The following is a 14833-nucleotide window of genomic DNA, read 5'->3' on the forward strand; positions in this document are numbered from 1 at the left end:
TAAAGGACTCTCAGACCATGAGAAACAAGATGCTCTGGTCTGATGAAACCAAGATTGAACTCTTTGGCCTGAATGCCAAGCGTCACATCTGGAGGAAATCTGGCACCATCCCTAGGTCGAAGCATGGTGGTGGCAGCATCATGCTGTGGGTATGTTCTTCAGCGGCATGGACTGGGAGAAGTCAGGATCGAGGGAAAGATGAACGGAGCAAAATATAGAGAGATCCTTGATGATAACCTGCTCCAGGGCCCTCAGGACATCAGACTGGGGCAAAGGTTCATCTTCCAACAGGATAACGACCCTAAGCACGCAGCCAAGACAACACAGGAATGGCTTCGGGACAAGTCTCTGGGTGCCCTTGAGTGGTCCAGCCAGAGCCCGGACTAGAAACCAATCAAACATCTCTGGAGAGACCTGAAAATAGCTGTGCAGCGACACTCCCCATCCAACCTGACAGAGCTTGCTTGAGATGATCTACAGAGAATGGGAGAAACTACCCAAATACAGGTGTGCCAAGCTCGTAGCGTCATACCCAAGAAGAGTCGAGGTTGTAATCGCTGCAAAAGGTGCTTCAACAAAGTACTGAGTAAAAGGGTCTGAATACTTATTTAAATGTGATAGTGTTTATTTTTTAATACATTTGCAAACATTTCTAAGAACCTGTTTTTGCTTTGTCATTATGGGGTATGGTGTGTAGATTGATGAGGAAAATATACATTTAAGAATTAATAACAAAATATGGAAAAAGTCAAGGGGTCTAAATACTTTCCAAATACGATGTATGACATAATGATGCTCATTTACTAAATGCGGTTGTTGTAACATTTGGATTTTCAACTCCTGATAAGAAACCCATCAAATTTGAGCACCTACTACATCAAGGATCAAGCAAGTAATTGTGCAATACCAGACATGTTGGTATGGAGTTGATGTTTAGATTTAATGTAAGATGTTGCGGTTGAGTTAAGATTAAAAACAAATTTATATTTTATCAAAAATAGCACCACTAACCATAACTCAGAAATTTCCCTTAAAATAAGACCAAATAAAAAGTGTAGATACTACACAAATGCTGCCTTAATTAGCAGCATGAAGGGAAAAGAAAGTCAACTGCCATATTTCATATAGAGACTAGCCCTTTCTGCTATGATACCGCCTGCATACTTTACAATGCAATAGAGGGCCAAAGGATCATTTATGATAGACAAATTCAGCAGCAAAAGCCTATTTTGGTCACAGTCTTGAAGTCCATGGACAATTTAAAAGCAACGCAGGTTTTGGTTCATCACCAACCTTTGTCCTTCACTTTGAAATCACATCTGAAAACAAAGAAATGTTGACCAGAAAAAGATAGACTCATGCTGTAAGTAGGGTAAGCACTTGCAGAAGACATTAATGAGTTGTTGGCACTGGAATGTGGGGTTCTTAAAAGGAGATTGAGTTTCAGGGTGGGGTTCTCAGTGGTGGGCTCTCTCGCTGACCACGTCCTGCAGCCGTTTGAGCAGCACATCCTCGCTCTCGGGACACACCCGTTTGGTGGGGGACTCGCCCAAGTAGTCGCCCTCCATGGAAAAGGCCCTTTTCCTGCTCACCCCGCCCTGGCGGATCATCCGGTTGATGTCAGTCAGTTCCTACGGAAGGATGGGGTAAAGCACAGGTGAGCTAACATTAACATACAGACAGGAAGTAAAGGAACCTTGGCCCCTGAGCCAAAAGGGGTCCCCTAAATCCTGAGTGGCGCAGCAGTCTAAGGCACTGCATCTCAGTGCAAGAGGTGTCACTACAGTCCCTGGTTCGAATCCAGGCTGTATCACATCAGGCTGTAATTGGGAGTCCCATAGGGCAGCGAAAAATTGGCCCAGCCTCGTCCGGGTTTGGCAGTGTAAATAATAATTTGTTCTTTAACTGACTTGCCTAGTTAAATAAATGTTTAAAAAATCTGCCTCTCCTAGCGTACACCTGGCAATCATAATATATTTGAATTATTCCAGAGATAACATGCCAGTCCTGATCAACTAATCATCAAGCCCTTGACTACTTCAATCAGGTGTGCTAGTTCAGCAAAATTGTGAAACGCCTAGGGCTCCCCGAGGAGAGGTTTGACAAACATCAAGGTAAATGGACTGAAATATTGTCCATAAATTACCTCATTGGAAAGAAAGGACCACACCTCCCCACACTTATGTGCAAAACATATTGCCTTAAACTATGGATAATGTTGATTCATGAGTTAATACATTTATTTATGTTAAAGCATGTGTATATGAACCATACAGTCAACACAATTTGATGTAAAAAATGTGCATCTAAACTTCTGTACTGCCTCTTCAAAATACAAACACATACATGCATAAGGGTGGGGACATACTTTGGAGGGGCTGCCGTTGATCTTGTAGGTGTAGGCAGAGTTCGGGGTGAGACAGGAGCCGTTCTTGTGTGGGGACACGTAGATCGAGTGTCTCTGAGAGATGCGGCGGGGGGACAGGGGCTGGGCTCTCATCGAGGGGAACGGGGAAAGAGGAGGGGCCTCCATCTGGAAGACAAGAGGGAACAAAACAACTAAATACAGACAACTAGCTTACAAATCTCAAACTTCTGACTAGATACTGACAGTGAACTGGTGTCAGGACAGAAGTATGCCCATGATTAAAGTTGAATTAGTATATACTGTCCAACGAAATGCTAACATGCAGGTTCCTTCGACAATGCAACAATAAGAAATAACATGAACAGAAAGTAATTGGCACAGTAGAATATAAGAAAGCACAATTTATAGTAAAATATTTACACAGGGTATCAGAGAAGGGGGATTAGAGGGCAATTGTTTAAATTGTGCAGTATTAGCAATAGTAGAGAAGAGTCTGCTATCGGCAGTTGTGATTTGTGTGTAGAATGAATGTATGTGTGTGTGAGTGCATGTGTGCCATGGTGTGGAGAGTCAGTGCAGGTGATCAGACCAGTTCAGATCGCTTGTAGATAGAAATGGTCTCCCGAGCCTGTTGGTATCAGACCTCATACCATACCCTGTTGTCCATGCTGGGGGCGGCGTATCGGAGGGCAAAGCCCTTAATCTTCAGCACATAGACAGAGTTGTAGAACTGGATGAGGTCGCCGCGCTCCTCGCCTTGGGCAAGAGCCTCCTCTCTGCTGCTCTGGTCGGCTTTCTCAGCAGCTGAAATTAAGGCTGGTGGATGCATTGTTCAGTAATGGATACTCATATCACCAAAGAGTCTGCCTACCGTTATGTTAGCAGTTGATGTTATTCTTCAATAACACAGACCCCAAAGCAAATCAGGGGGAGGAAAACAGGTTTACTCAAAGAGGACAAATCATGCTTGGAAGTAGGTGGTAATTTCTTCCCTGTCCTCAGTGATTCTCTCCACAGAACAAAGGGACAGGATGTAGTGTTATAACCCAGCCCTAGCCTGTGGTTGACTAACTATAATTCCTTGCAATAAAACTGGGCCAATGGCCAGATAACAAGTATCCTATTTCAGGTTCAATGTATAAACAATTTGGACCAATGAGAACTTGTCATGTAGCTATGAGTCCCAGACTGAAATTCCTCCCATGTCTCTGACCCATTGATATTACAGAAAAAAACACTATTTCCATTGACCTTTCGTCCTCTGCGTTGCGTATTTATCTTCAAAATATGCTTACAGTATCAATATAATTTTTTGATATATCATTTAAAAAGAATATGATTTTTTTAAATCATAATTTCTGTGCTAGAAACAAACCATATGAAACCAACATTTTTAAACAGCTGGACATTCATTCAGGTTACATTCAGTGGGATTCATTTCCAGAGTCTTTCTCAGGGCCGAGGTATCTTTTAGTGGTCCGAAAATAACTCTGAACCACCTGGCTATACTCCAGTAGTGGACAGCTTGAGATAGAAAGGCTATTTGGGGGTGTGCTGTCTTACATGTTCCACCAGAGGGGTCCACTTCCATGTTCTCGTCTGAGGGCTGTTCTCTGGTGCTGCTGGGTCGGATGAGGACACTGCGGTAGACCTGTGGAGTGAGCATAAACAAGAGCCATAAGGAACACGTCACTCAAATAATTTTTTGACTTCACGACAGGCACAAATTCTATATATGTAATATAATATTAGTGGTCTATATTAAAATCGGTTTTCTGACTATGCACACCTCCCTCTGCAGAAGTGTTTGAGAAGATCTTGAAATAAAGTACGGAGGAATTCAGAAAAACCTGGCATGTGGGGTCACTTACATGACTGCTGGCTTGTGGTTGACTGCGGTAACATTTCATGATGTCCTGGAATGTGTGGCCTTCTTTCGTAATCTACAACATTCATATGTACACTATTAATAGGAATCCAAGCAACAATCATTCAGGTGAGAAAAAATACTGAAATACTGTACGACAGCGGTAAAACGTGTTTGTGCCAGGGACCGGCAAGACATGGCCTTCTTCCTCTGGGTACAGCTTTCTTAAAATCCAAAAACAAAACAAAAATCTGTGAGTTCTACTACCCTAACACAATTGTTTTAAGATTACTATTTGATTATCTATTGAAGGACGGACACCTAGAGATCAGAAACAGATGTGTAAACAATATATGAAAATAGCTATCGAATATTGGGAGGACTTATATGCTGAATATGCAGTCAGAATAATATTTTACAGTGAAAATGAGTCAATTCTGCTGAAGGTAACATTGAGTCAATAAAATAAGGTGATTAGGAGGCTTCTTTATGATATGGGCCATCTGGAATATGGCATTTATCGCAGTAGGATGGACACATACATTGTATTATTGAGTCAATTGTCAGATTACCCTCGAGGAAATGTGCCATAGATTGCGGTAGAGAAATGTGCCATAGATGCGGTCAATCGAACTCAACCAAAACAATGGAATTGCCATGGAAACACGTGGGGGGGGAAAGGGCCATGGGTTAAGATCCAGTCTCATTGCCTGCTGGCAAAATCTACCTACATTCACACGATTGTTTGTGCATTTCAAACTGTTGTGGCAAAAAAATTGATATATTTCTCAAACCACAGTATAATGCTTTTTGTATGGATGCCAACCCCAACATGTGTTCATGTCATCGTTACCAATCAACTGCATTGCAGTTAAAAACAACAACAACTGACTACCACCACCGAATTCAGTATGTGTGCTATGCTAACCAGTTTATAAGAATGGGAGTTAGCATTTAGCAGTCACTTCTAAAATTGAAAAGGGACAACTTCCACATGTTATGAAGTGAAAACAGCCAAATATATCAAAAACGGACTTAAGTAACCACACGGAAGGCCTGTTACAATACAGAAATCCTGACAAAATTGATGAATATCCACGCCGTTAGATCAGATTTGTTAAATGTGCACCATTCCAATGACTCCTGTACTGCATCTATGTTAAAATATGAGATGAGGGCAAGCAGATCAACACAGCTAGGTCCCATTATTTACCATTTTGGGCAGTTTGTCCATTATAACAACTACATAAGCATGTGCACCCACAGAATTAAAATGCCATTCTAATTCCATGTCTGAGCCAGCCATGTCACAACTAATCAATACATTTCGTTTAAACATTCTGGTGACTAGGGAACATAAAACACCAGTTTTAACAAGACAATCTAGCAGATTCCTCCTGAGGTAAAGTTACTACAGCCTAGAGAAACACGGCGAGATCTGTGCCAAACCGTCCTCTAAGAGCTCCAGACAGGGGCACTCAAGGGCACTGACCTAGCCGCCGGCTACGTCAAGCAATCCATGGTGCGATGCACCAAGGGACCCGGGCCGGTCTGGAAATTATCACACTTTGTATGTTTGATTCAACGGACAGATAGGAAGAGCAGTGGGGCTGAGATTCGTGAACAGACATGTGCTGTCGGCATTGGTGGTGACTGCTAGACCAACCGTTGCCCAAAAGATGACCTCTACCTTGGATCAGCGGGGTTCCAAATAGAGGCTGCAGTAGTATTGTTTACAGAACCACCAAAATCCACTGTATTCAAAAGTGTTTTAAACCCGCAAACACCTGCAGTTCTTCAATAAAATAATGAATCCAAAGAACTCATTACAAATGTTTTCAGTCAGATTTCTTGATGGTGCAGAAAAGTATTAGATATTCTACATTAAGAACAAGGGAATGCATTTGTCAAATTTGAATAGAAAGGGTATTCTGTGTTTTAATATGGAACGTTGAAAAAGATTAATAAATAACTGTATTATGGTCCACAAGAAATAAAAACAAGAAAGTACCATACTAAGTACTAGGTGCAATGCATGACACAGAAATAATCAAGTCATTCTCAATGTGTCAATCCCTCTGTTCAAGACCAACAGAACATCGCTCAACTTATTAGGTGAATCCAGAAACACAGCCACGTAGAAAGCCATTTAGCAGTTGCTCTCAAGAGGCTTAATCAATGCATTCAACTGAAGATGGTAAAACAACAAAAATAAGTAAATCTTTCTCAGTGCTTTAGTACCTTAGAGATTATGTAGATGGAGCAAAGGAGGAGCTGGTCCAGGTGTCTGTCTTTCATCAGCTCCGGACACTGGACAATAGAATGCTCAAAGCAAGTCCAGATCTTGCCCCGCAGCTCTGCCGAGATGTCCAGCCTAACGCACAGATCTCTCAGCCGCACACTGGCCAGGTGGTACACCTACAGCGAGCACGGGGGGGAGAGTGAGCGCGAGCGAGAGAGCGCGAGGGAAAGAGTGCGAAAGAGAGCACGAGAGGGGGCGAGAGAGAGAGCGAGCGTGAGAGGGGGCGAGAGAGAGAGAGCAAGCGTGAGGCAGGGCGAGAGAGAGGGGGCGAGAGAGAGAGCGAGAGCGAGGGGGGAGAGAGAGGGGGAGGGTGCGAGAGAGAGGGGGGAAAGAGTGTGAAAGCGAGCACGAGAGGGGCGAGAGAGAGAGCGAGGGGGGCAAGAGAGAGGGGGGTGAGAGCAAGGGGGCGAGAGAGAGAGGGGGCGAGAAAGGGGGGTGAGAGAGGGCAAGAGCGAGGGAAAGAGTGCGAAAGCGAGCACGAGAGGGGGCGAGAGAGAGAGCGAGCGAGAGGGGGCGAGAGAGAGAGCAAAGGGGGGGCGAGAGCGAGCGAGAGAGAGGGGCGAGAGAGAGCGAGGCGAGAGAGAGCGAGCGAGGGGGGCGAGAGAGCGAGCGAGGGGGCGAGAGAGAGAGCGAGGGGGCGAGAGAGAGCGAGGGGGGCGAGAGAGAGCGAGGGGGCGAGAGAGAGCGAGGGGGCGAGAGAGAGCGAGGGGGGCGAGAGAGAGCGAGGGGGCGAGAGCGGCGAGAGAGAGCGAGGGGGTGGCGAGAGCGGGCGAGAGAGAGCGAGTGAGAGCGAGGGGGGTGGCGAGAGAGAGCGAGGGGGCGAGAGAGAGCGAGAGAGAGCGAGGGGGGCGAGAGAGAGCGAGGGGGGCGAGAGAGAGCGAGAGAGCGGGGGGGCGAGAGAGCGAGCGAGGGGGGGCGAGAGAGCGAGCGAGGGGGGCGAGAGAGCGAGCGAGGGGGCGAGAGAGCGAGCGAGGGGGCGAGAGCGAGCGAGCGAGGGGGGCGAGAGAGAGAGCGAGGGGGCGAGAGAGAGCGAGCGCGAGGGGGGTGGCGAGAGAGAGCGAGCGAGAGCGAGGGGGCGAGAGAGAGCGAGCGAGAGAGAGCGAGCGAGCGAGCGAGAGAGCGAGCGAGCGAGAGCGAGGGGGCGAGAGAGAGCGAGCGAGAGAGAGCGAGCGAGGGGGTGGCGAGAGAGAGCGAGCGAGAGCGAGGGGGCGAGAGAGAGCGAGCGAGAGAGAGCGAGCGAGAGCGAGGGGGGGCGAGAGAGCGAGCGAGAGCGAGGGGGCGAGAGAGAGCGAGCGAGAGGCGAGAGAGAGCGAGGGGGGCGAGAGAGCGAGCGAGAGCGAGGGGGCGAGAGAGAGCGAGCGAGAGCGAGGGGGCAAGAGAGAGCGAGCGAGAGCGAGGGGGTGGCGAGAGAGAGCGAGGGGGCGAGAGAGAGCGAGGGGGGCGAGAGAGAGCGAGGGGGCGAGAGAGAGCGAGAGAGAGGCGAGAGAGGCGAGAGAGAGCGAGGGGGGCGAGAGAGAGCGAGAGGGGGCGAGAGCGAGGGGTGTCGAGAGAGAGGGGGAAGGCGAGAGAGAGCGAGAGAGCGAGGCGAGAGAGCGAGCGAGCGAGGGGGGCGAGAGAGGGCGAGAGAGAGAGCGAAGAGAGCGAGGGGGCGAGAGAGAGAGCGAGCGAGGGGGCGAGAGAGAGGAGCGAGGGGGCGAGAGAGAGCGAGCGAGAGGGCGAGTGAGAGGGCGGGGGGGGCAACAGAGAGCGAGGGGGCGAGAGAGCGAGGGGGCGAGAGAGAGCGAGCGAGGGGGGCGAGAGAGAGCGAGCGAGGGGGCGAGAGAGAGAGCGAGGGGGGCGAGAGAGAGAGCGAGGGGGGCGAGAGAGAGAGCGAGGGGGGCGAGAGAGAGCGAGCGAGAGCGAGGCGAGGGAGAGCGAGGGAGGGGAGAGAGAGAGCGAGGGGGAGAGAGAGAGCGAGGGGGAGCGAGAGAGAGGGGGGAGCGAGAGAGAGCGAGGGGGAGCGAGAGAGAGCGAGGGGGGCGAGAGAGAGCGAGGGGAGGCGAGAGAGAGCGAGCGAGAGCGAGGGGGGCAAGAGAGCGAGCGAGAGCGAGGGGGGCGAGAGAGAGCGAGCGAGAGGCGAGAGAGAGCGAGGGGGGCGAGAGAGCGAGGGGGGCGAGAGAGAGCGAGCGAGAGCGAGGGGGGCAAGAGAGAGCGAGCGAGAGCGAGGGGGGGGCGAGAGAGAGCGAGGGGGCGAGAGAGAGCGAGGGGGGCGAGAGAGAGCGAGAGAGAGGCGAGAGAGAGCGAGGGGTGTCGAGAGAGAGGGGGAAGGCGAGAGAGAGCGAGAGAGCGAGCGAGGCGAGAGAGCGAGCGAGGGGGCGAGAGAGAGAGCGAGCGAGGGGGCGAGAGAGAGCGAGCGGGCGAGTGAGAGGAGAGGGGGGGCAACAGAGAGCGGGGGGGGGGCGAGAGAGAGCGAGCGAGGGGGGCGAGAGAGAGCGAGCGAGGGGGGGAGAGAGAGAGCGAGGGGGGCGAGAGAGAGAGCGAGGGGGGCGAGAGAGAGCGCGAGGGGGGCGAGAGAGAGCGAGCGAGAGTGAGGCGAGGGAGAGCGAGGGAGGGGAGAGAGAGAGCGAGGGGGGAGAGAGAGCGAGGGGGGAGAGAGAGAGCGAGGGGGGGAGAGAGAGAGAGCGAGGGGGGCGAGAGAGGGCGAGGGGAGGGGGGCGAGAGAGAGCGAGCGAGAGCGAGGGGGTGGCGAGAGAGAGCGAGCGAGAGCGAGGGGGGGCGAGAGAGAGCGAGGAGGGGGCGAGAGAGAGCGAGGGGGGGAGAGAGAGAGCGAGGGGGGGCGAGAGAGAGCGAGGGGGCGAGAGAGAGCGAGGGGGAGCGAGCGAGAGAGAGGCGAGAGAGAGCGAGGGGGGCGAGAGAGGGGGGCGAGAGAGAGCGAGCGAGAGCGAGGGGGCGAGAGAGAGCGAGGGGGGCGAGAGCGAGGCGAGAGCGAGGGGGGCGAGAGCGAGGGGAAGGCGAGAGAGAGCCAGGGGGCGAGAGAGAGCGAGCGCGAGAGCGAGGGGGGCGAGAGAGAGCGAGCGAGGGGGCGAGAGAGAGCGAGCGAGGGGGCGAGAGAGAGCGAGCGGGGCGAGAGAGAGCGAGAGGGGCGAGAGAGAGCGAGTGAGGGGGCGAGAGAGAGGAGGGGGCGAGCGAGGGGGGCGAGAGAGAGCGAGCGAGGGGGCGAGAGAGAGCGAGCGAGGGGGCGAGCGAGGGGGCGAGAGAGAGCGAGCGAGGGGGGGCGAGAGAGAGCGAGCGAGGGGGCGAGAGAGAGCGAGCGAGGGGGCGAGAGAGAGCGAGCGACGGGGGCGAGAGAGAGCAAGCGAGAGGGCGAGCGAGAGAGCGAGGGGGGGGGCAACAGAGAGCGAGGGGGGCGAGAGAGCGAGGGGGTGAGAGAGAGCGAGCGAGGGGGGCGAGAGAGAGAGAGAGGGGGCGAGAGAGAGCGCGAGGGGGAGAGAGAGAGCGAGGGGGGAGAGAGAGAGAGCGAGGGGGAGAGAGAGAGCGAGGGGGAGAGAGAGCGAGGGGGGAGAGAGAGCGAGGGGGAGAGAGAGCGGGGGGAGAGAGAGCGAGGGGGAGAGAGAGCGAGGGGGGAGAGAGAGCGAGGGGGCGAGAGAGAGCGAGGGGGGGAGAGAGAGCGAGGGGGAGAGAGAGCGAGGGGGGAGCGAGAGAGAGCGAGGGGGCGAGGGGGAGAGAGAGCGAGGGGGAGCGAGAGAGAGCGAGGGGGAGCGAGAGAGCGCGAGGGGGGGGGGAGCGAGAGAGCGCGAGGGGGAGCGAGAGAGAGCGAGGGGGAGCGAGAGAGAGCGAGGGGGGCGAGAGGGAATGTCTCACAGCTGGCTGAAGATTTTCAACGCTCCAAGAGTGAAACATTTGAGTTATTTGTAGCGGCTAGTACTACGTACATCATTATTCATCATTTGTGTTGCATGTAAAAAATAAAGGCCCCCTGAGGATAATGACTGTGCTGTTCTCTGGGATAGATACGTGGAACAGCTGGGGGAACCCAAGGACAGGTTTGCGAACCACTGATATAGGGAATAGGGTGCCTTTGTGATGCAGCCTGTGTGTCCTCTTTCACCTTCCTGAAGAAGAGGGCCAAGGAGCCGGTGCGTCGGGGCCGGCTCTGTTGGGGGTCTGGCTGGGCCTGGGGTGCCGGGATGGGCCGGCTGGGGGAGGCTGTCAAGAGGACCTGGGCTGTAATGGGACTGCCAGGCTCCCCTCTGGTCTGTACCTGGATCAGCGTGATGCCTCCCAGATCATTCTTTATACCTGGGGATCACATAGGCACATTGTACTCAGAACAGGGGGGGCGATTGGCTTGTGGAGGCGTTGCACAATTTCATATCAATAAATTTACCAAAAGTGTGTTACGCATAGAGTTGCAAAGGGAGGGTATATTACGGGAAACTGATTTCAGCAGTAAACTACCAGAATTTAGTGGCCTTTTTGTGTACTTATCACAGGGGTCTGTAATGCTCTCTGTCCCTCTGTGTGGCCTAAATATAAACCATCAACTTAGTGAACACCATTGGTGATTAATATGTGGGTGTCAGCATGAAATAGATTTGATATTTTACACACTTATTTTACCGTGTCAATGTCTGTTGTCAATGTTTTGGTGACAAATTGGTTGCAGTTGTGAAAAAAAGTCAATAGTTGCAGTTACCTGAAAATAATACCATTGTTGAGTAGATGCTTTTCTTCTCCATTAATTTTCTCTTGAACTATATGGTATATCCAATAGAAACTCATGGACACAGATATAGATATAGATATATATATATATATATATACACACACATACACTGCTCAAAAAAATAAAGGGAACACTAAAATAACACATCCTAGATCTGAATTAAATACTTTTTTCTTTATATAGTTGAATGTGCTGACAACAAAATCACAAAAATTATCAATGGAAATCAAATTCATCAACCCATGGAGGTCTGGATTTGGAGTTTGGAGGATTTGGAGTCACACTCAAAATTAAAGTGGAAAGCCACACTACAGGCTGATCCAACTTTGATGTAATGTCCTTAAAACAAGTCAAAATGAGGCTCAGTAGTGTGTGTGGCCTCCACGTGCCTGTATGACCTCCCTACAACGCGTGGGCATGCTCCTGATGGGGTGGCGGATGGTCTCCTGAGGGATCTCCTCTCAGACCTGGACTAAAGCATTCGCCAACTCCTGGACAGTCTGTGGTGCAACGTGGGGAGAGAGAGGGGAGCGAGGGGGGGCGAGAGAGAGCGAGGCGAGAGAGAGAGCGAGAGAGCGAGCGAGGGGGTGGATGGTGCGAGACATGATGTCCCAGATGTGCTCAATTGGATTCAGGTCTGGGCAACGGGCGGGCCAGTCCATAGCATCAATGCCTTCCTCTTGCAGGAACTGCTGACACACTCCAGCCACATGAGGTCTAGCATTGTCTTGCATTAAGAGGAACCCAGGGCCAACCGTCTGAGGATCTCATCTCGGTACCTAATGGCAGTCAGGCTACCTCTGACGAGCACATGGAGGGCTGTGCGGACCCCCAAAGAAATGCCATCCCACACCATGACTGACCCACCGCCAAACCGGTCATGCTGGAGGATATAGCAGGCAGCAGAACGTTCTCCACGGCGTCTCCAGACTCTGTCACGTCTGTCACATGTGCTCAGTGTGAACCTGCTTTAATCTGTGAAGAGCACAGGGCGCCAGTGGCGATTTTGCCAATCTTGGTGTTCTCTGGCAAATGCCAAACGTCCTGCACGGTGTTGGGCTGTAGTAAGCACAACCCCCACCTGTGGACGTCGGGCCCTCATACCACCCTCATGGAGTCTGTTTCTGACCGTTTGAGCAGACACATGCACATTTGTGGCCAGCTGGAGGTCATTTTGCAAGGCTCTGGCAATGCTCCTCCTGCTCCTCCTTGCACAAAGGCGGAGGTAGCAGTTCTGCTGCTGGGTTGTTGCCCTCCTACGGCCTCCTCCACGTCTCCTGAGGTACTGGCCTGTCTCCTGTTAGCGCCTCCATGCTCTGGACACTACGCTGACAGACACAGCAAACCTTCTTGCCACAGCTCGTATTGATGTGCCATCCTGGATGAGCTGCACTACCTGAGCCACTTGTGTGGGTTGTAGACTCCGTCTCATTCTACCACTAGAGTGAAAGCACCGCCAGCATTCAAAAGTGACCAAAACATCAGCCAGGAAGCATATGAACTGAGAAGTGGTCTGGTCACCACCTGCAGAACCACTCCTTTATTGGGGGCGTCTTGCTAATTGCCTATAATTTCCACCTGTTGTCTATTCGATTTGCACAACAGCATGTGAAATTTATTGTCAATCAGTGTTGCTTCCTAAGTGGACAGTTTGATTTCACAGAAGTGTGATTGACTTGAAGTTATTGTGTTGTTTAACCTCTTGCGACGAGCAATCCCGTATCCGGGAGCGTAATCATAGCCTCAAACGCATTAGCATAACGCAGCGGACATAAATACCCCTAGAAACTTTTCCTATTCATGAAAATCGCAAATTAAATGAAATAAATATATTCAAACACAAGCTTAGCCTTTTGTTAACAACCCTGTCATCTCAGATTTTCAAAATATGCGTTACAGCCAACGCTAGGACAAGCATTTGTGTAAGTTCATCATGGCATAATGCTATGCTAGGCTCTGCTGGCAGCAGGCAACATTTTCACGAAAATAAGAAAAGCAACCAATTGAAATCATTTACCTTTGAAGAACTTCAGATGCTTTCACTCAGGAGACTCCCAGTTAGATAGCAAATGTTCCTTTTTTCCCAAAAAATATTTTTGTAGGCGAAATAGCTCCCGTTTTTTTCATCATGCATGGCTGAGAAATGGACCGGAAAATGCTATAACTATAACCCCAAACTTCTTTCAAAATTTGCTCCATAATATCGACAGAAACACAGCAAACGTTGTTTGGGATCCATCCTCAAGGTGTTTTTAACATATATATTCGATAATATATCCGTTGAGGCAATTAGTTTCTCATAAAGAAGCGATTGGAAAAATGGCTACCTCAGTATTTTACGCAAGATTTTCTGCGGGAGACACCATGTGACCACATGCTATATATGGTCCCTTACAGCCATTCTTCAATGGAAATGCCTAAAAAGACGTCACAATGCTGTAGACACCTTGGGGAATACGTGGAAAACGTAAGCTCATTCACAGCCATATAAGGAGTTATTGGCATGAGGCGGTTTCAAAAAATGCGGCACTTCCTGGTTGGATTTTTATCAGGGTTTCGCCTGTAACCAGTTCTGTGGCACTCACAGACAATATCTTTGCAGTTTTGGAAACGTCAGTGTTTTCTTTCCAAAATTGTCAATTATATGCATAGTCAAGCATCTTTTCTTGACAAAATATCTTGTTTAAAAATGGAAACGTTTTTCATCCAAAAATATGAATAGCGCCACCTAGTCGCAAGAAGTTAAGTGTTCCCTTTATTTTTTTGAGCAGTGTATATTAATACTAAATAGTTAAACTATAAATGTCCAAAGTAACCATAGATGACTGAAAATTCAGGAAAACTAGTTGCGTGTGTGATGGTACCAAATTGATCATGATTTTTAGTCGCTACTCAATCTTCGAGAATAACTTCTATATGAATTTATTTGTTAGCTGAAGTCTGCAGACCATTTATCAGAGATTGTTATACAAGATACGGACAAAATAAATCTGAGGACACCACTATCCTCTAGAACCGTAGTGGTATCCTTTAGGGTTTGTTCATCGCTTTTTAAAGGCATTCTCCTTAATTAAAAAATAAACATCAGCCACAAGATGGGCATGGGTAAATCCAGTGGTTTAAAGTACTTAAGTTAAAATACTTTAAAGTACTCCTTAACTAAGTAGTTTTGGGGTATCTGTATTTCACTATTTATATTTTTGACAAGTTACTTTGCTTCATTACATTCCTAAAGAAAATAAATGTACTTTTTACTCCATACATTTTACCTGACACCCAAAAGTACTCGTTACACTTTGAATGCTTAGCAGGTCAGGAAAACTGTCAAATTCACACGCTTATCAAGATAACATCACTGGTCATCCCTACTGCCTCTGATCTGGTGGACTGACTAAACACACATGCTTCATTTATAAATTATGTCTTAGTGTTGGATTATGTCCCTGGCTTTCAGTAAAAAAACTAGAAAATGGTACCATCTGGTTTACTTAATATAAGGAATTTTAAATTATTTGTACTTTTCCTTTTGATACTTAAGTAAACTTAAAACCAAATACTTTTAGACTTTTACTCAAGTAGTATTTTACTGGG

The 14833-nt window shown here is 49.6% G+C and overlaps 1 protein-coding gene across 3 annotated transcripts in view; it reads right to left on the minus strand.

Annotated features, from left to right (window-relative positions):
- Positions 1-664: 664 nt before the first annotated feature.
- rbl1 (retinoblastoma-like 1 (p107)) overlaps positions 665-14833 on the minus strand; it is a 69876-nt gene continuing 55707 nt past the window's right edge. For 2 of the 3 annotated variants that reach the window (XM_024444743.2, XM_024444757.2), the window contains 7 exons: positions 10625-10815; positions 6477-6653; positions 4240-4311; positions 3932-4019; positions 3024-3184; positions 2369-2533; positions 666-1631 (listed from right to left, as the gene is read on the minus strand). In XM_024444743.2, coding sequence (XP_024300511.1) covers positions 1458-1631; positions 2369-2533; positions 3024-3184; positions 3932-4019; positions 4240-4311; positions 6477-6653; positions 10625-10815 — 1028 coding nt within the window. In that variant the 3' untranslated portion in view covers positions 666-1457. Of the gene's footprint in view, positions 1632-2368; positions 2534-3023; positions 3185-3931; positions 4020-4239; positions 4312-6476; positions 6654-10624; positions 10816-14833 lie in introns of all 3 variants that reach the window. The other variant, XM_024444751.2, reaches the window with a different exon arrangement.

Source organism: Oncorhynchus tshawytscha, linkage group LG02 (assembly GCF_018296145.1).
Source record: "Oncorhynchus tshawytscha isolate Ot180627B linkage group LG02, Otsh_v2.0, whole genome shotgun sequence".
NCBI classification, from domain to species: Eukaryota; Metazoa; Chordata; class Actinopteri; order Salmoniformes; family Salmonidae; genus Oncorhynchus; species Oncorhynchus tshawytscha.